Raw genomic sequence first — 22,001 nt, forward strand, 5'->3', positions numbered from 1 at the left:
ACTATTAAGATTATTACTTTTACTCTTACTTGACCTCCACCTCTGGTCATAATACTAGACATATCTTACAAGAAACAAATGTTAAAAAGGCACAAAAGTTTATTTGCTCCAAGAAATAAATTAGCATGTCCTAAATTTAATCTTACCCCCAATCATGCATTTTGTCCTTTATATACATTTTAAATTCAAAAACTAATCAAAAACTCTCAAAAATGGAATCAATAAAACGCAAAAGCTTTTTTACCCAATTAAAATTCTGGCGAATAAAACTCTTCACAGAAATTGCATTGCAGCCCATGAAACTGGGATCTATAGCATTTGCAATGCATGTGTATTTATATTTATCCCCCATTTATAAATATCTTTAGCAGCAGTAGTACAAATACACCCTCCAGTACTTTTCAGTGTACCTCCAGTAGTACAAATACACCCTCCAGTACACAAGCTGACGCATTTCCAATGATTGGTGAAAGATCTTTGATCGCCGCTGTTTGTGTTTAGTCACTGCTGTCGTCACCCACCACCATGTGGCTGTACTTCTTCTGTTGTTGTTCCTTAAACGAATCCTTCACCTTTGCCCTCTTCAGACCTCCGTCCCTATGAAACACACAAACACAGTAATAAACCTTTAACTTAAATTCAATCATTGAAGCCAGAAAGCGAAAAACAAACTCATTTACACACCAGGCCAAGTCCACTAAACCTCCTTGTTGTGCAATGGTTGATTTCACCCTGTTGGCAAACTGCACAGCATCCTCTCCTTCCTGTGCATATAGGAAATGAGTCAGTAAGGCTGCAATTAATCACAACATCGTGCCACAAAAAGCTATGGCTGTTTTACACTTGGCAGCCTGAGCTCTCACCTCATGTGTCATCGGAGGCAGATACCAGACGTTGCAGACTATGGCCCAGCTCGTCATCATCCGCAGCAGATAGCTCACCATGCTATATTTGCTGCTGTTCCAGAATGCATCTCCAAACTGAGGGTCATACTATATATAACACACACACAGACACTGCATGAGGGTCATAGTAGGTCAATATACAAATACACACACTATGAAGATCATTGCAACATGGAAACAGAACACAGTACTCTGTATATTACTGATTTATTACGTTAATTTGTTTTTTCTTTTATGCCAAAAATCATTAGGGTATTGAGATCATGCTCAATGAAGATACTTAGTAAATTTCCTACAGTAATTATATCAAAACGTAATTTTTGATTAGTAATATGCATTGCTAAGAAGTTTATTTGAACAACTTTAAAGGCCATTTTCTCAATATTTAGATTTTGTTCTTTTTTTTTTCAAACAGTTGTATCTCGCCCAAATTTCGTCCAATTCTAACAAAACTATACATCAATGGAAAACATATTTATTCAGCTTTCATATGACATATACATCTCAATAAAAAAATGACTAGTTTTGTGGTCCAGTGTCACATATTACAAATATAATCTAGCATAATATTCCACAAATGCACACTATTGGCCAAATGTTCAAGTAATTAAGATTTTCATGTTTTTGAGAAAAGATAAGACTCTTATGTTCACCAAAGCTCCATTTACTTGGTCCAAAAAAAAAAAAAGCAAAAACAGTAATATTGTGAAATATTATTACAACTGTTATGTATTTGAATAAATCTTGAAATGTAATTTATTTCTGTGATCAAAGCTGAATTTTCAGCATATTTACTCCACTCATCAGTGTCACATGATTTGCTGCTCAAGAAACATTTCTTAATTTAATCAATGTTGAAAATGTTTTTATTGATTTTTTTTTTAACACACTACCAAGTTTTGGTTAATTTATTGAAGTAAGTTATACTACAGCTAGGATGTAATACATTCATTAAAAGGGATAGTAAAAAACATTAAAATTATAGTTTAAAAAACATTAAAATGTAAGTAAATATTTTAAATTGTAATATTTCAAAATATTACTACTGTATTATTCTAGAATAACATGTCAATAATAATAATAATAAATATTAGTTAATAAAACATTTTTATATTAATATTTCATTTTGATTAAATTTACAGGCAGAATAGTACTGAAATAAATAGAAAGTGAGGGACAAATTTAGATATTCTTTAAAAAAAAAAAAACTACAAAAACTTGATATATTAATTTTCTTTTTTTTTCTAGATTGAAATATTGTTGAAAATAATAATAGGCAAAAAAATAATAATTATATATACAGTCAAGCCCAAAATTATTCATACCCCTGGCAAATTCTGACTTAAAGTTACTTTTATTCAACCAGCAAGTTTTTTTTTTTTTTAACTGGAAATGACAGGCTTCTCCCAAAAGATAAAAAGATGACGTACAAGAGGCATCATTGTGGAAAATAAATATTACTCATCTTTTATTTACATTTGAACAAAAAGTGGCATTTCCAAAATTATTCATACCCTTCTTAAAAATCAATAGAATTATTGGCTATTACAGCAATCAAATCCTATAATTGCTGACCAGCTTATATATATATATATATATATATATATATATATATATATATATATATATATATATTACTGTTCTTGTTTTGTTTTTTAAATTGGAACATTCAAGTCGAATAGAAACTATCGAATAGAAACAATTCAAGTCGAATAGAAACTGTTCTGACATGATGGTAAAAGAGCTGCCAGAAAAATATTTAGCATCAACATTGATAATTGATAATCAACAATGAGTAACCATTAATAATAATTGAGCAGAAAATCTGCATATTAGAATGATGAATGAAACATTTTTTTTTATTAAATATTTTAAATTGTATTGTTATTTCAAAATATTACTACTTTATTTTACTGTATTTTGCACAACAGAGAATCATTATCGTCATTCACATTACGACTTAGTACATCAAGTCAACAAGAATTGTGAAAATGACCCGTTCACTTTACAATAGGTGCGTAAAAGACAAGTACTGATATATTACCTTTATAGCCACGGGGTATATAGTTCCTCCAATTTCGAAACTTCCCTTTTTAAACATCATTACTGATGTATTATTGATGCAAGTTCCTGCAGGGGCAACCAGGTGCAAGTATTAAACTTCAACCACTGAGCTTTAGAAACAATGCAGTAGAGCAGGACCTGAAATACGACTGAAACCATATCTCAGTGTGTTTCTCATGGTTATTATGCACTCACCCTCTGGGAAGATGAGTATTGGCAGCTTTGTTTTGTCATTTACGTGATCTCTCAACCTGGGTAGGGAGAGAATAGACCAGCATGTTATCAAAGAGAGTAAGAGGCAGAGATAGAAAAAATTGATGAACTGAATACATCACACAATATTTTTATTGATGTATTGTTTATTTACATTTATATTTGTATAGACTTGTGATACTTTTTTTTATGATTCTGTGATCAATAAAAGGTTAAAAAGAACAGCATTTATTTAAAATATAAATGTTTTCTAACAATATACACTACTGTTCAAAAGTTTGGGGTCAGTAAATTTATATTCTTTCTTTTTTTTTGAAAGAAATTAATACTTTTATTCACCAAGGATGTGTTAAATTAATAAAAATTGACAGCATCGATTTACACTGTTAGAAAAGATTTATATTTTGAATAAATGCTGTTCTTTTTAACTTGTTATTCATCAAAGAATCCTGACAAAAAAGAGCAACAGGTTCCAAAAGAACATTTGGCAGCACAACTGTTTCCAACATTGATCATTCTAATAATAAATCATCATATTAAAATGATTTCTGAAGGATCATGTGACACTGAAGAGTAATGGCTGATGAAAAATCAGCTTTGCATCACAGGTAAAAAATATATATTTTAATGTATATTATAATAGAAACAATTATTTTATATTGTAATAACATTTTGCATTATTATTGTTTTTTTCTGTATTTTTGATCAAATAAATGATAATAATAATTACATTTATATCTATAAAATATAAATGTAAACAAACAATACATGAATATAAATATTTAACTTTAGATTTAATTTAGACCAGATTTACAGGAAGAATAGCATGGAAATTAATAGAAAACTACATAATAAAAAAATTATATTTAAATTATTTTTCTTTATTATTCTAGATTAAAATATCATGATGATGATGATGATGATGATGATGATGATGATGATGATGATATGGCAAACAGATGATGTTCAGGCAAAAACCCAAAGATTTTAAAATACATATATATATATATTATATATTTTTATATTAATCTTTATATTTAATTTTGATTAAATTTACAGGCAGAATGATACTTGGTAGATCCAATGGTAGATCTTCCCAAAAACAGAAAAATACAAAAACTTTTTATATTGTAAAAACATTTTGCAGTATTGTTTTTTTTCTGTATTTTTGATCAAATAAATGATAATAATTTATACATTTATATCTATAAAAATATAAATGTAAACAAACAATACATACATACAAATATTTAGAATATATAATATAAATACAAATAAATATTTAACTTTAGATTTAATTTAGACCAGATTTAAATAATATTTAAATAAATTTTCTTTATTATTCTAGATTAAAATATCATGATGAATGGCAAACCCCAAAAACCCAAATATTTTAAACTTGTTAAACATTATTATCATTTCACTAAGCCTATATATATATATATATATATATTTTATATTAAACTTTATATTTAAATTTGATTAAATCTACAAGCAGAATAGTACTGAAATAAATGGGGATAAATTCCAGATGTTCGAAAAAACAAAACAAAAAATACAAAAACAATATTTTAATTATTGTTCTTTTTTCTAGATTAAAATACAGTGTTGATGAACAGCAAACATGATATTAAGGCAAGGAAAAAAAAGTATATATGTTAATAATATATATTAAATATATTAAAATAATTATATATATGTATATTTATTTATTTATTTACATTTGAACATTCAAGTAGATAAAATTATATTAAACTGCAGTCCCCATTACATACCATAACTATCTGTGAAACATGATTTATATTACAGAATTTCAGGTATTTGAGTGTGTCTGTGCAATGTAATTTCCAATGCTTCTTAACTCGTCAATGCATGTCAGAACACTGTGTGTTGTTTCTAAATAAACGTGTGTCTTTTGTGCTGTGAGGCACATTGCAGCTGACTCAGACAGACATGACCCAGCATGCAACAGTAGTATTTTGTCTGAGAAAATATGCGGAGAAATATATGCATGCATATTTGCAGCTTTATACTTTAGAAAAATAAAAAAAATGAAACACATGTAAAAGTTTGAAAATCATGAAAATAAATATATATTGATTTTTTAGGTATAGCTTTGGTTGATTACCAATAATAGAGCATTATTATTGTTGTTTTACCTTTGTGTCACTAGGTGGCGGTCTCTCATCTCCGCTCTCTCAAACCAGATATGAGGGCAAGATCTCTCCATGGCTCGCTGGACGACTCCCATTAAACCACCATGAACCTGCCCTACCTGTTTAGAATAAAAGGGTTTGTTAAATTGTGAGCAATTATTTTCAACTTCGGAACTAAGTGTTAATAAGGCAGAGAATTAATTAGTCTGTGACTACAGCAGCGGTTTTGTAGTGTTTTTCAGTTTTATTTTTTAATGATGAATAACAAGAAATATACTGGATAAATTATGTTTGCTGAAAAGTAAATATATTTTAAGTATTCAAATATGGCTCTAAAATATCCCAAAATAAATAAATTGTATATGAATATTAATATTATTGAAAATCATATTGAAAGACATTAATTTTCAGGATTTTCACTCAGCTCTATTTTTCATATGATGAATAATGAAAAATTCTATAAGATAAATCTTTTTTTGTTTAAAAAAATAGAACAAAACATTTTAAGTATTCAAATATGGCTCTTAAAATACCTAAAAATTAATTTTTAATTTTGAAAAAAATATTTGTTTTTTGGCTCTATATACTTTTTAATAGGATGAATAACAAGATAATTATACAAGATAAAATAAAAAACTGAAAAAGCATTTTAAGTATTCAAATATGGCTTTTAAAATATGCCTGAAATAAATAAATTAATTATGTATTAATATTACTGAAAAATATTTATTATTTATATAATATATAAAAAAAATATATATTTTATTATAAAATATTAATTATCTGCATTTTCCTTCAGTTTATTTATTTATTTACTGAAAACATATATATACTGGATATTTGATTTTATACATTTTTATTCCCCCCCCCCCCCCAAAACTGAAAAAATTGATTGTTTTCGGTCTGAATTATGGCGTGACAAAATGAGAAACCCTAATTCCCTCTGTAAAAACATTTGACTCAAATATGTCAAAAAAATGTAAGAATTTTCAAAAATGACATCATCCAGTGTTTAGATTTTTGCACTAGAAATGTATGCAAATTAGTGCATATTTTATTATATAATGCCTCATTTGCATATTTAAACCTAACATTTTAGAAAACTTGTAATACAACATTTTTTTGCAATTATCAATGTAATCAATCAACGGGGTAAATAAGCTGATAACTATTAGTTCATTTTTTTACCCTATTCACCTGCAGTGTCTCGCCTTAAAAATGTGAAAAACAGATATAATTTAAATCATATTTACTCCCATTTGTATCAAGTAAAGCTACAGACCTGAGGACAATATACAAATAAAAGAGAAGATAAAGGTGCATACAGACCTGTATGAAAGTGCAAATACTAAAATTTGAGAAACCACTGCCGTCTTACTCACCATGGCATAACAGCCGTCGTTAGCCAGAATAACGACATCAATTGGCGAAGTGTGATTAGCTACACAAATGCCTCCTTTCTTAGGTCTGTTCTGTCTGAAAAAACAATTAGCATTGCACAATTAGACTTATTTAACACACAGATTACACATTTAACAAAGCCCCTGCTGGTAGATGCTACAACTACTGCACTATAAGAGAAAAACACCGACAGCCACAGAAATGTTGTCTATGTTGAGTGTTTCAAACTTGTCATTTCAGTTCGGACACTGCCTCAGAAGACAGTTGCCTACAGTATGTAGGGTTGTGGAACAGAGCCAGAGTGGCTTTCCAGGTTTAGACCCATTGTTACTGTTAAATGGAGCCTTGAACTCACTTGTTGTGATAGTGAATTGTAGCTGAAAGGCTTCTTGCACAGATCCTGTAGCACATCAAGTGGACCAGTTCACTCAACCAACCCTTCACTCTGCAACAACAGAGAATTGTAATGAATTTGAGAAGGATTAAATCACACTTTAACAGGCACACCTAGTATAAATGGACTCAACAGGTGTTTTATTGTAAGATGTCCAATGTTAAAATGATTAACATACAATTAGCAACCACTGGCATCACGTTTGTATGATATACAGAATTTATTTGAACAACTTTGAACAAAATTATATCTATTTGTGCAACTCACTGATATCAATGCAGATCTGACATACTGGACCTTGGTAATTGATGTCTCAACTGTTTTATCATAATTATTACCTACTTGATTTCATCTGTTTATCAAGCCCCCTGATATCAGTGTCATTATTATTAACAGAAACTAAATCTAAAGCGATTGAAACTATTTTATGTATTTGTATAGTTTTAGTTAATTGAATTAAACCTGAAATCAAACAAACTATAAAGATTAGATTAAAAATTTAAACTTAAACGAAAGCTTACATGATTTCTAAAATTTAATTCAAATAAATATTACAAATATTTAGTTTCTGTTTGAATTAAATCTAAAATAAAGCAAAATTTAAATATTACATTAAACATGTAAACTATTACAATAAATATAAATATATACACATATTTTTAAAAAGCAAAATAGAAATATTTCAAAATTAAAAAAACATCAATTATAAAAATATAATACATTTACTGCCTGAGAAATTGGCTTTGAAAAGTTCTTAAAAATAATCCCACATGTTATGATGATTTTCATTGCTGAGTATTCTTAAAGTCCCCATGAAATGAAAATGGAAGTTTTTTGGCATTTAGTATAAATATGTTAGTTTTAAAGGGATAGTTCACCCAAAAATGAAAATTTGATGTTTATCTGCTTACCCCCAGGGCATCCAAGATGTAGGTGACTTTGTTTCCTCAGAAAAACACAAACGAAGATTTTTAAGGAAAACCGGTGCAGTCTGCCAGCTATATAATGAACGTAGATGGGCACCAAACCTTTAAAAGTAAACAAAAACATGCACAGACAAATCCAAATTACACCCTGCGACTTGTGACGATACACTGATGTCCTAAGACACGAAACGATCGGTTTTTGCAAGAAACTGAACAGTATTTATATCATTTTTTAGGACATCAATGTATCGTCATGAGTCGCAGGGTGTAATTTGGATTTGTCTGTGCATGTTTTTGTTTACTTTTCAAGGTTTGGTGCCCATCTACGTTCATTATATAGCTGGCAGACTGCACCGGTTTTCCTTAAAAATCTTTGTTTGTGTTTTTCTGAGGAAACAAAGTCCCCTACATCTTGGATGCCCTGGGGGTAAGCACATAAACATCAAATTTTCATTTTTGGGTGAACTATCCCTTTAAGGTTATCACTTATAAGCTAGTATGTTTTAAAACAATGACAAAATTCGCATTTAGATATAAGCATTCAAAACTCTCACTTTTGCCAATATGGTTCAACGATTTTGATGACATCACCCTGCACTTTCTGTCCAATAAAATGCTCTCTAGAATCCGAAGCATCCCGCCCCCTAAGCTATAAATAGACACTTATTCATGGAATATTTGTGCACTATATAGGGGATAGGGAACGATGTAGACAGTGTAAATATTAGGGATGAACCAAATGTTTGGCAACCGAAATTATTCGGCCGAAAATACCAAAAATTCGAATAAGCGAAAAGGCTAAATAAATTATACTGAACAATGACGTGACGCGATCAAAAATCATTACAAGCACAGACAGTACTGCATCGAAACTGAAAATTGAAAATGGACACGCGTCAATCGCGCAAAAACTCCCATATATTGCAAAAAAGTTTTTACGCTCGTATGAAGTAGCAATTCGAAAAAAGGTATATTATTTTGCAAAACAGCAATGGAAATGTTTTTTCCGCATATACAGGTCACATTTGAATAAATATAGCAACAATCCAGTGCCATCACTTATCGCGAGAGGAAAAAATTATGTTTCAGTCACATAACATCAGTTAACGCTGTCATTTCACAACACTTTTTAATTGACATTTATAAAATAGCACCAACGTTTTGTGCAAATCTGTAATGGAAACGCAGCTACAGTGCAAATTCTGTGCAAAGAAGCCCGCCACGTCTCTAGCGTGCACACGTGCCATATGCGAGGGAAAAAAACAAGCTCCGAATCGATTCTGAAATATTCAGAATTGTTGAAAAGAGAATGCATTTTTTTCTGCCACCCCTATAGAATAATATATGCTGGTCCTTCTTGGTCTCTTCAGTAGATTCATGGAGAGAGACAAACTGGAATTGCTGTGCAACCAAGAATCATTCATGCATTTGTAAAGCTGATACAGAATTAAAGCATTACCTGAAATTGGGGAGGAAACCCACCAAAGTTGTGCCAATCACCAACCAACTCAGCCCTATAGCTGCAAGTGTAACCCTACAAACAGTCACAATAACAAAAGGACAGATTCATTACTTTCAGTGAAAAACATTACTATACTATTTTCAATTTTAGAATCCAAATAATGACCTACCGCCAAGACAAGAACAAAGCACTGAATCTCACTAATATCCTCTACAAATGTTTCTAAATAAAGTCTTCTGTGCTTAACAAGGCTGCATTTATTTGATCAAAAATACAGTAAAAACTGTCAAATATTATTAGAATTTTAAAAAACTGATTTCTATTTGAATACATTTAAAAATGTAATTTATTCCTGTAATGCAAATCTGAATTTTCAGCATCATTACTCCGGTCTTCAGTGTCTCATGATCCTTCAGAAATCACTCGAACATGCTGAAGAAAATCCTGCTGACCCCAAAATTTTGAACAGCAGTGTGAAATAGTACTCTACCGTAGAGGAAGCAGAATGCCGTATCTGACGAGCACGCCAACTCCCCACAGTATAGTGAGCCTAAGAGAGATGTACTGGAAGTTGTTGTTGGTTCGGGTGAGGAGGTTCCAGGACACCAGCTCCTCTGAGCTGAACCTCTGCGTGACATCGTCTTCCACTATACTCTCAATGCCTTTCCTGGTGAAGTACAGGACGTCGCTCAGAGTAAAGTCTCCGCGTTCGGCCGACTTCGGCCTGTTCCGACGCAACTCCTCGATCTCCTGCTCCAAAGATGAATTATCCCGCTGAATTAAACCTGAGTCACACAGACAGAAGCACTGGTTAATTATGAACTATAATTATTCATAACTATTATGAAATAATGATTTCTTATGCTCACAGAAGCTGCATTTATTTGATCAAGAATACTGTAAAAATCTGTAATATTGTGAACTTTGAAAGAACTGTATTGTATTTGAATATATTTTCAAATGTAATTTATTTATATAGAAGAGCATAGAGCAGAGGAGATACTGAAACATTCTGCATCAAATTGTGAGTTTGCACACAAGAAATTCATACTTTTATTCAGCAAGGATGCATTAAATTGATCAAAAGTGACAGTAAAGATGTTATAATGTTACAAAAGATTTCTGTTTTAAAAAAAGCTGTTATTTGAACTTTGAACCATTTGATGCAGAATGTTTCAGTATTTCCTCTGCTCTTTACATAAAATTCAGACTGTTCCTTACATAAAGTTATCAAATGACTTCAAATGACTTGATATATAATGAACAAGGCATGTGTAGCACTTTCATAGTGATTTATGATGATATTTGTGCTTATTACTAGAGATTAACAGTCACTATAAACTGGAACAGAGCTGCATGGAAACTAAAACATGGTCATTATTTTTTTATTTTTACAGAAATTAATACTTTTATTCAGCAAGGATGCATCAAATTGATAAGAAATGTTTATTAAGAAGCAAAACATCATATTAGAATTATGAGATGAATTTTCAGCATCATTACTCCACAAGAAATTAACACTTTTATTTAGCAAGGATGCCTTAATTTGATCAAAAGTGACAGCAAAGACATTTAAAATGTTACAAAGAATTCCTGTTTTAAACAAAAGTTGTTCTTTGAACTTTGAACCATTTGATGCAGATTGTTTCAGTATCTCCTCTGGTCTATACATATAATTCAGACTGTTCCTCACACAAAGTTATGTAGCACTTTCATGGTGATTTATGATGTTTTTGTGCTTATTAGAGATTGACAGTCACTATAAACTGGAATAGAGCTGCATGCTAAAACATGGTCATTCATTTGTATTTTTAAAGAAATTAATACTTTTATTCAGCAAGGATTTATAATGCTACAAAAGATTTCTATTTGAAATAAATGCTGTTCTATAGATCCATTCACTAAATAATAAAAAAAATGTATCATGTTTTACAAAAAATATAAAGCTAAACTGATTTCAACATTGATAATAATACAAAATGTTTGCTAATAAGCAAATCATCATTAGAATTATGAAATTGCAAAGCTGAACTTTCAGCATCATTACTCCAGTATTCAGTGGCACATGATCCTTCACAAATCATTTAAACTTTTTTAATAGTATTCTTCGATAAATAGAAAGTTCAAAATAACAGCTTTTGTTTAAAATTGAATTCTTTTGTAACATATTAAATATCTTTACTGTCACTTTTGATCAATTTAGCGCATCCTTACTGAATAAAAGTATTAATTTCTTTACATAAATCGGATCAGAAGGTGTCTGTGCCCAATCACTTTCATTATATAGAAAAGAATAATGTGAACAGTATATTAGTATATGTATTAGTATATGCTAACAGACTTTTAATTTTTGAGTGAACTATCCCTTTAATATGACGCAAGAGCTAAGAATACAGTGCCCATTCTGTGCCATTTTTAGAAACACGTTATAACCGAGAATAATCAGTAACTCTTTCATCAGCTGAGATGTTGATTAATCAGTGAAGATCAGTGAAGTATTGATAAAGAACATTTATACATCTAATGCAGGCTGTAACTGATAAAGACAGGCTGAAGTCCACTGTGAGCGTGAGACAGAGCAAGAGAAACTAATCATTGTGTAATGTGTAATAGCTTGAGTAGATAGATAAGCTGAGAGATCTTAGAGCACTGCTGGTGTCTTCATAACTAGAGGAAAAAAAACATCGTGCAGCAAAACTAAAAGGCACTAACTAAAACCTGAGGAACAATATAGAAAAGACAGCGGCTCTTTTTTCCACTGAGCGCAAAAACAATGACAGTGAGAAACAGAGGTTTAAGACATTATTCACTGATAATCTTCAACTATGTAAAAGATCTGCAATCTTATTTTGTATTTAGCTTCAAAAATGACTCATCGACCTGTTGCTCTAAGTTTGACATTGTGAATAATGATTTATAATTCAGACTGTTCCTCACACAAACTTATCAAATGATTTCAAATGACTTGATATATGTGACCCTGGACCACAAAACCAGTCTTAAGTCGCTGGGGTATATTTGTAGCAAAATTTTGTCAAAATTTTGGATTTTTCTTTTATGCCAAAAATCATTAGGAAATTAAGTAAAGATCATGTTCCATGAAGATTTTTTTGTAAAATTCCTACTGTAAATATATCAAAATGTAATTTTTGATTTGTAAAATGCATTAAGAACCTAATTTGGACAACTTTAAAGGTGATTTTCTCAGTATTTTGATTTTTTTGCACCCTCAGATTGCAGATTTTCAAATAGATGTATCTCGGCCAAATATTGTCCTATCTTAACAAACCATATATCAATAGAAAGCTTATTTATTTAAATCTCAGTTTTGTAAAATTTAACCTTATGACTGGTTTTGTGGTCCAGGGTCACATATAGTGAACGAGGCATATGTAGCTCATGGTGATTTATGATGTTTTTGGTGCTTTATAGAGATTGACAGTCAGTCTATTAACTGGAAGAAAGCTGCATGGAAACTAAAACGGTCATTCTTTTAATTTTTAAAGAAATTAATATTTTTACTCAGCAAGGATGCATTAAATTGATCAACAGTGACAGTAAAAGCGTTTATGATGCTACAAAAGATTTTTATTAAATAAATAAATAAATGCGGTTTTATAGATCCATTCATCAAAGAACTGTACAAATGTATCATGGTTTACACAAAAATATAAAGCTAAACTGATTTCAAGATGGATAATAATCAGAAATCAGCAGCAAATCAGCATATTAGAATGATTTCTGAAGGATCATGTGACGCTGAAGACTGGAGTAATGATGCTGAAAATTCAGCTTTGCATCACAGAAATAAATTACATTTTAAAATACATGCAAATAGAAAACATCTATTTTAATTTGTAATAATATTTCACAATTTTTCCAGTATTTTTGATCAAATAAAGGCAGCCTTGGTGAGCATTTAGATTTTGAGGGGAATATAAATCCTATTTTATTTTATTTGGCTATAAAACACTTGGATCCAGATGTGTTTGTGACTGTATGTGTGCAAACTCACCATTTGATGCAGAATGTTTCAGTATCTCCTCTGCTCTACTCGCCCTTTGGATTCTATGTGTTGCCCACTGCAAAAACACCAGGCGAAGCTTAACCACAAAACCAGTCGTAAGTAGCACAGGTATATTTGTAGCAATAGCCAACAATATATTTTCTTTTATGCAAAAAACCACTAGGATATTAAGTAAAGATCGTGTTCTATGAACATATTTTGTAAAATTCCTACCGCAAATATATCACAACTTAATTTTTGATAAGTAATATGCATTGCTAAGTACTTTTGCACAAGTTAAAGGCGATTTGCTCAATATTTAGATTTTTTGCACCCTCAGAATCCAGATTTTATATATGATGTATAAATCCCTTTCGACTGGTTTTGTGGTCCTAGGTCACTTATACTGTATGATTTCCATTTGTTCCTGACATTAGGCTTTGAACTTGCATAATCAATCACAATTAAGATCAAAGGGCACAACAATGTGATGATGCAGCACATTTCAGTTTGAGAAATATATACCATCTGATTATGCCACAATGTTCATTGGTCAACAAAACTATTTCATTTCCCCTTAGTGAGTGTGTGTAATAGCCTAGATCCTGGCAGGCGTAGCATGTCAAGTAGTGTCGAAGTGCGTCATGCTGTACTTCTTAAAGTACAGTTCCTTTCTAAAACATATGTCTGAATCAAAGAGAACTGAATGGCTTTGTAACCCACTTCTGTAACATACAAAAAAAAGTTAAGCATGACTTGAGTTTATCTTTTGAGAGCTGATAGGAGAAATATTAGGTGTTAGCCAGACCAAATGTGACCCTGGACCACAAAACCAGTCTTAAGTCGCTGGGGTATGTTTGTAGCAATAGCCAACAATACATTGCATGGGTCAAAATTTTTGATTTTTCTTTTATGCCAAAAATCATTAGGAAATTAAGTAAAGATCATGTTCCATGAAGATTTTTTGTAAAATTCCTACTATAAATATATCAAAATGTAATTTTTGATTAGTAATATGCATTGTTAAGAACCTAATTTGTACAACTTTAAAGGTGATTTTCTCAGTATTTTGATTTTTTTCCACCCTCAGATTCCTGATTTTCAAATAGTTGTATCACGGCCAAATATTGTCCTATCCTAACCATATACCAATAGAAAGCTTATTTATTAAGCTTTCATATGATGTATAAATCTCAGTTTTGTAAAATTTAACCTTATGACTGGTTTTGTGGTCCAGGGTCACAAATGTCAAACAGCTATTTGACTATTGGTTATAATTATAACATTGCCATCTTAAGTGACATTTATGGAGGAAGTTACAGTATTTCGATTAAGGATTACAGGAAATCATTCTGTTACTTTTTTATATTTTTATGCCTGTACATGTTATTTATATACTTTATAGTTTTCATTAATATTTTGAATTAGCTTTTATTTTACATTTTCAGTAATTGTGTACTGATATTGCCATTTTTATAAATTGTGTGGGGGGTAATTAAGTATGTCAGCTTGCACATTTCAGTTATTTGCTAATGCAACTAATCTTTATCTCTAATTTTAATTTAGATTTTCATTTTCATTTATGTTTTATTACAGCTTTATTTCAAATAACATTTTGTTAACAATAACAACACTCATCTTACGTACCTCTAAGGACTTGATAAGGATCTTCATGTAGGTCTCTGTGATGCCTAGCGAGATCCCAAACATGGCAGGCAGCATGATCAGGACCACCAAACTGGTGAACCAGACCCTCAGCACAGGGAAAAACACAGCCCAAAACCCCTCCATTACCTCACAGGCCAGACCACTTTCACTACACACACTACAACACTGGGAGAAAATGAAATAAAATGCATGTAATAACCTTTAAACAGTCATGTTTGTTTATTATAAGACACTATAAAAACAAAACATCACTGGAAAGAAAAAAAAGAGTTTTTAATAATGTAACACACACTACAAAGACTTTACCTGTGTTTGACATTTATCCTTTAACTAGTCGAGGCAACACAAAGCAATATATCACAAACAAGTCAGGCAAGTCAGTCAGACAGTAGCTTTTGTTTTCTCAATGAATTCCTCTCGAACTCACCTGGTTTCATGAAATGCAAGCAGCTATACAGGACAGGAAGCAGAGAATGTTCCTCGCTGTCATACTCCTTTTACCCTTAACATGATGGAGACTGGAGCTAAAGGTGCTTAAAAGTCCGTTTAAGGAACTTCTGCAGTCTTTACACAGAGTGATTGGGAAACAGCAGTGCTGGAAGACATCCTAGACCTGTAAAATGTAGAACAAAGTTCAACAGCAATAATAGAAAACTACGCCATCGTGAGGATAAGGTAGGCTATGCAGTGCACTAATCAAACTTTCATTTTTCAGAATCCCTTTCATTGTTTAAATAATATTTTAAAAGCCTAAAGTTACAAAACCTACGAAACTGCATGCATAATAATTATACATGTGTTTAAGCTAGTTTTATTTGAAGGTTAAGCATGACAGACGTCTACTTTGTTGGTTAAATGAATGCAAGAAAATTCAAAGTATTCGTCAGTCTTTCAGCATTTACCACATTAATAAAGAATTTAAGCAATAATGCGGTAAATTAAAGGGTTTGTAAAATCAAACATCTAGTGCTTAGTGAGAAATGAAACCTCTTGCAACAACAGAGCAATTTAGGCTGTGCGACTTGTGTGTGAGAGCATGTGTGATCCATGTGGATATGGGATCTTCTCTAAAATTAGTCTTTAATTGCATAACCATATCAAGACGAGACACATGAACTAGTCCCAAATATGGTTCTTCGGGTAAAAAAGGTGTGCTTTTGAACAGGACAAAGTTGGTTTGCATTAGGATATTAGTTCATTTTAAGTCAAAATATTACTTAATGCACTTTTAAATGTACAACTTGAGCATAACTCAGCATTTCCGTAACACAAACAGTACAGCAAGACTCATTGCTGTATTCAATAAGTATTTAAACAGTCACACAGTTAACTGGGTTAATAATAGATTAATTCATAATTGGTCAATAGCGCCATCTAGCGATCAACATTTTCTTTACACTTATTGTTATCCATGGCAATGAATCTTCTCATCAAGGTAATTAAAAGGAACCCTGGATATTAATCATTTTATGACTTAATATAATGTATGTAAATATGTAGTAGAAAACCGATAGAGATATATGTTGGTTACAAATCCACATCGTTTATAGATATTTTGGACTGTGGGGGCGCCATAATTTTGATTACGTAGAATGCAGTGGCGGCTCCTGACAAATATCTCTGGGGGGGCAACTGTTCCGATTTTGGCAAAGATAACCGCTTTAATGGGTAAAATTATGATAAAATTCAGATAGCCAACTTTACAGCATTACATTGCATTGTTTGATTTGGTTTCCCTGTTCCTAGATGGCAACATCAGGCATGAACGTACAAACTGTACAGTATTTTGAATAGCTATATTAAATTTATCGCAATGGTCTCAAATACACTGAAACACTTCCACCATGGCCATGAAGAGACACATTGTCATCAACTAGTTTGCCCTCTAAGAGTAAAAAAAAAAAAAGCCATACTGCTTTACAATTAAAGACTTTTTATTTCTCATATTAAAACTGTAATTAATCAAATCTTTCCAGAACATATTCAGTATAAATTTGGCTGCCAATATGCAATCAATACAACTATTTAAAATTCAACATTTGGAGAATACAACATATAACATACAAGGCCGTAACCAGGGTTTGAAAATTAGTGAGGTGTTAAGAATTGTGCTATAATAACACCCACAAATGCACTACATATAGCCTAAACTTCAAAATAGACAGACATGTAGATGATTGTGAAAGTTTTTTTATTCAGTATAATGTTTTACATGGAAAGTTCGTTTTTTTTTTAGCTGAGGGAATTTTTATTTTATAACAAGTTATAAAAATAACGTTAGAATAATGACACTGACATAAAACTAACGTTCAACTTTCCACTTTATAAATGTCCCAAAGTGTCACTATTGGACAAAAGTGTCACTAAATTGGACAAACGAGTCAAAAAACACGTATAATAGGTGGATCTGGCAACAAACGCAGGCTGCTGCATCCACGCTCTCACTCAACGCCTTCTCAAGCCCCGTTCACTGCGCTAGCTTCTCGCAGCAATGAGGTGGTTTAAACGGCTAAATAATCATTCGAAGAGCTTGACAGGTCCGGACCTCGGTGACCTCATAGCTGGCTACGGCCGTGATAACATAAACAATTCACCATTTAATAACACACATCACTTGTATTGAAATGTTGCTCGCTTCTCTTTTATGCAGGCAACGTGATCAATTACCCTCTCATTAAAAATAATGATAATCAAATCAGGCATGTTCCTGACAAGTTACCTCTCCATTGAAAGCATGGCCAATGCATTCAGACGTCTCGCTACACGCGTGCGTGCCGTACATCTTCGAGCACGCATCAGTGCGTATTACGAAATCACGTTGGGGCGAGCCCTCCCGGTGCCCATTGAAATGCATTGTAGGGTTCAAAATTTGAAAAAAAAAATCTCACAATATAACTCTATGAGACCGGCTGGGGCGATTTTCAATCTGACTGAGATCGCCCCAAGGGGGCGGGGTTTTAGGTTGGAAAGTGACATTCAGGCTGTTGATTGTACAGTAATATGCAGACGAGGACTAGCAAAATAAGAGTCTTTTTCTCCTCTCTTTTTTCGTGTGGCTCAAGGAGGGCGATGCACTATCGCCCACCATGGGCCAGCCGCCCCTGGTAGAATGGTTGCACTCCGTGAGCAACTGGTGCAACTCTGAATACACAGCTTTTGAAATAAAATAGCGATAGGATGCCACATGTGCGGGTTTTGGTTGTAATTTTCAGTCAAAGGGCAACAAAAGAAGCCATGTAAGTCTTCAATGTTTTCCTGGTAATTAGAAGAGGAGAAAGGAATGGGAAGATGCATGTGGACGAATAAAACTTTCTCAACTGAGCCAACTGCTCAGTGTTGCCAGATTGGAAATGTCCAAGTATCGTACCAGAAGCTCAAAATTATCGTATTTGGGAGAAAATTATCGTATTTGAGTCAAACGTTCAAAATAAAGATATTTATCTAGATGTTACAGCTATTTATCCTTTTCAGCACTCATTTTCTATACTTTATTGTTAAACTAACAACCTCAGTTTTGAAACAACTGACCTAAGTGCGACAGGAACGTTAACTTGTGCTCGTGAGAGAGAGCCATTCTCCACGATGATATTGGTTGAGAAGACGTAAGAGTGGATGAAAGACATGCGTAACGCCACGTTCACGTATCCTCACAATCATGAAGGTAGACGTAGGATCCACACAGCTCTTTGAGAATAGAAGCTCTTATAATTACAACGACCATGGTGTCACAAAATTCTGAAATTATCGTACATTGTGGTATTATTGATCGTACATCGTACAGAGGTCAAAATTATGGTACAAATACGGTAATTATCGTACGTCTGGCAACACTGCAACTGCTTCACAAAATTCACTTTTTCGCAGCGTTTGAAACGCCACGCGCTGGTGACGCCTGTTGGTCAGAATGGTGACAACAATTCTTCCTTTTTATCATAATATAGCCTATGTGCTATTAAAATCTCTACAAACGATCAGAGCAGCAAACCATTGAAATTTCAAAACAGTTACACCATAAAGCCTTGTTTACTGAAATCAATTAAATAAATTTTCATTCACTTCCAGAATGAAAATTTCCTGATAATTTAATTAACCCTTATGTCATCCAACATACCAGGATTTTTCTCCATATAGTGAACTTAAGTGGTGTCCAATGGGATAAAAGCCCAAATTGCAGTTTCAATGCAGGAGTCTACACAATTCCAGGCGAGAAATAGGGGTCTTCTTTTTAACCACAAATGCTCATCTTGCACTAGACCAACCTCACGCATTATGTGAAGAACATAGCCGACCCAGTGTTTACAAAGCGAATGGCAAAGAAAGTCAAACGTCAAAAAAGTAAAAAAAAAAAAGAAAAAAAAAAGCGTAACAATTTATATTTACAATTGATATACTTTTTAATATAGTATACACAGAGCTAGATAAGATGAGCATTTGCACTTTGGAAGTTCAAACTCGGGGGCACCATAGAAGTCCATTATATAGAGAGAAATCCTGAAATGTCCTTATGACTGAAGAAAGAAAGACATGAACATCTTGAATGACAAGGGGGTGAGTTCATTATCTGTAAATGTTTGTTCTGAAAGTGAACCACTCCTTTAACGCGCGAAGTCGCGGACGTGCATCGCAGAGCAAGTGCAAGATGAGTATTTGTGCTTAAAAGGTGTATAATTTATTTTTTTAGAAAATGACTGATCGTTTCACTAGATAAGAGCCTTATTCCTTGGCTGGGATCGTGTTGAGCCCTTTGACCTTCAAGCCGTTGACCACCATTGTGGAGCAAAATCCTGGAATGTTTCCTCAAAAACCTATTTCTTTGCGAGTGAAAAAACGAAATACATTAAAATTTTGAATGACACTGGGGTGAGTAAATTATTAGAGTAAGTGAACTTCTCCTTTAACTTTGCCGTTTGAATATGACATTGTATATGGACGCATTTATTTGTGAGTAGTGTTGCAGTAAGCCGGATTGTGTTTAGTCAACTGGTCATTATCGCAAAATAAATGCCATATGGCCTATTATAATGATGACCAGCTGACCGCACATAATCCCTTACTTAAAACACGTCCCAAATTATGGGTTGCATCAACATTTTCTGAAGGATAAGCAGCTTTTACGGTCTATTTTTAACAAGGAGTTTAAAAAAAAGTTTGAGGCCAGTTCCATTTACGCGCTCCAACATCTCATTGTTTTTAGACTTTTAGACTCTCGTGTTGATCCGCTCTCCTCCAGCGTGGAAACAGGAGGACAGTCATTCCCTGGAATCTCTCCTCCCACTCCACATCATATTCCTTCATTCTCCGCTCACTTTCTTTCTGCTTTCTCCGTCTCCCTGACCCCAGATGTCTCCTGCTTTCACCAGAAACTCCCCTCAGGACTAAAACTTTAACCAGTTCTTCGGCGTCAATGCCTTGGAGCGTTTCTTTACTCCGTTAATTTTGCGTTGCAGAAACATGCCAAATCGGGTCAGCGTTGCGATTTTGCGGTTTAATTGTGTTTTCTTTTTGGCTGCGAGCCACGTCAAGAGCTCTGAACCGGACTACCTCTTTCCAGACACAGAACAAGGTTTGTGTTTCCATGCAGAAGAATCAATAATATAGCCTATTGTTTACAAAAATCAGGCTGTTTTATTGACTGAAAGAGCTGGTTCCTACGCCAAGTGTTTCACTGAGGCGAGCGGTCAGCTGCTTGCAAAGTCCATGTTTCTGTTTCTGAACTTTATACAATCACATTATGAAAGCACATTAACCCTTTAATGCATGAATTGTTCATAGGCAAAGTCTTAATGTGTCTTTTTTACTTAAATATAATCACACTTGATCTTGTACAGCATGCATTTTGAGACTTACACAGCTGTTCATTGTAATACAAGGTTGGTGCATCAACTCAATCATCCGTCATTTTGACTGTTTTATGTTATGACATGAAGAAGACCATAATATATAATTATGTTTAGGATCAAAGGCAATCATTCATGGTGGTTTAGATCTAACATCGCTCTCTGAATGGTTAAAATGGCTTGAAAGAATCTCATGAATGAACGCCTGGGTTATATTCCACCATATCAAAAGAAACTTATATTAAATATAACTACAAAATAACGTTTTTTGTTGTACTGTCAAGGCATGTAAGCACAATCTCAAATACAGTAAAAAAATATATAAAATAATTATATGTAATATTTTATGTTTGTTTGTTTAAATAATGCATAGGCTATATAATGCATGCTTATGGGGGTTAACACTTTTTGAATTTAAAGATTAGGATAAATAAAATAAAAAGAAAAATAAATATAACTACTTATGTATCTTCTGTAGCTTCTGAAGGGCAGTACTAAATGAAAAAGTATGATATTTAGGCAAAATTTACACATCATCATTCTTCATTTTCACCCCCCGGCTCTTAATGCAATTTGTTTCCTTCTGAAGCATCAGTGAGCATTTGAACCTTCTGTAATAGTTGCAGATGAGTCCCTCATTTGTCCTCAGTGTGAAAAGATGGATCTCATTTTTGGAAAGGGTTTAAATACTAATCAAAAATGCTGAAAAAAATTGTGTTCAACCGTTCAGGACACACAGGGCACACACTCATGAACAACTATCACAAAAAAACCCAGCTGTGGATCATTCAGGTAACAACACAGTATTAAGAATCAAGTACATTTACACCCATTTTTGAATGTGGTCATTCATATAAATTCAACATAGTGTTTTCTCTTGTGGACTATACTGTATGTAAACTTCTTTTATGTGAAATATCTTATTCAGGTCAGTACTAAATAAAAAATAACATGCATTTAGTAGATTCA

At 32.6% G+C, this 22,001-nt stretch overlaps 2 protein-coding genes across 2 annotated transcripts in view; one reads left to right on the forward strand and one right to left on the reverse strand.

Moving 5' to 3' along the window:
- Positions 1-81: 81 nt before the first annotated feature.
- Positions 82-18,039, reverse strand: agpat9l (1-acylglycerol-3-phosphate O-acyltransferase 9, like). Its single transcript, XM_073840742.1, has 14 exons — positions 17,915-18,039; positions 15,623-15,808; positions 15,175-15,360; positions 13,537-13,603; positions 10,012-10,306; positions 9,519-9,593; positions 7,095-7,184; positions 6,721-6,814; positions 5,342-5,457; positions 3,165-3,220; positions 2,950-3,035; positions 864-992; positions 685-764; positions 82-597 (listed from the first exon to the last, which is right to left on the reverse strand). Exons 3-14 carry the CDS (start codon positions 15,316-15,318, stop codon positions 498-500), a joined length of 1,332 nt encoding a protein of 443 aa, XP_073696843.1. The 5' UTR covers positions 15,319-15,360; positions 15,623-15,808; positions 17,915-18,039; the 3' UTR covers positions 82-497.
- A 2,607-nt stretch (positions 18,040-20,646) lies between these two features.
- LOC141334897 (A disintegrin and metalloproteinase with thrombospondin motifs 12-like) overlaps positions 20,647-22,001 on the forward strand; it is a 41,624-nt gene continuing 40,269 nt past the window's right edge. Inside the window, exon 1 of the mRNA XM_073840123.1 lies at positions 20,647-20,758. Within this exon, the coding sequence (XP_073696224.1) occupies positions 20,647-20,758 (112 nt within the window). The remainder of the gene's footprint in view (positions 20,759-22,001) is intronic.

This window comes from Garra rufa, chromosome 5, assembly GCF_049309525.1.
Source record: "Garra rufa chromosome 5, GarRuf1.0, whole genome shotgun sequence".
Lineage (NCBI taxonomy): Eukaryota > Metazoa > Chordata > Actinopteri > Cypriniformes > Cyprinidae > Garra > Garra rufa.

Bases quoted from the DNA above. Each gene is read 5' to 3' on its own strand.
- agpat9l (XM_073840742.1), bottom strand. From the start codon at position 15,318: ATGGAGGGGTTTTGGGCTGTGTTTTTCCCTGTGCTGAGGGTCTGGTTC. The intron at 3,221-5,341 runs GTAAAACAACAA...CTCCCTACCCAG, and splicing joins CGCCACCTAGTGACACAAAG to GTTGAGAGATCACGTAAATG. The intron at 3,036-3,164 runs GTGAGTGCATAA...TTGCCCCTGCAG, and splicing joins AATACTCATCTTCCCAGAGG to GAACTTGCATCAATAATACA.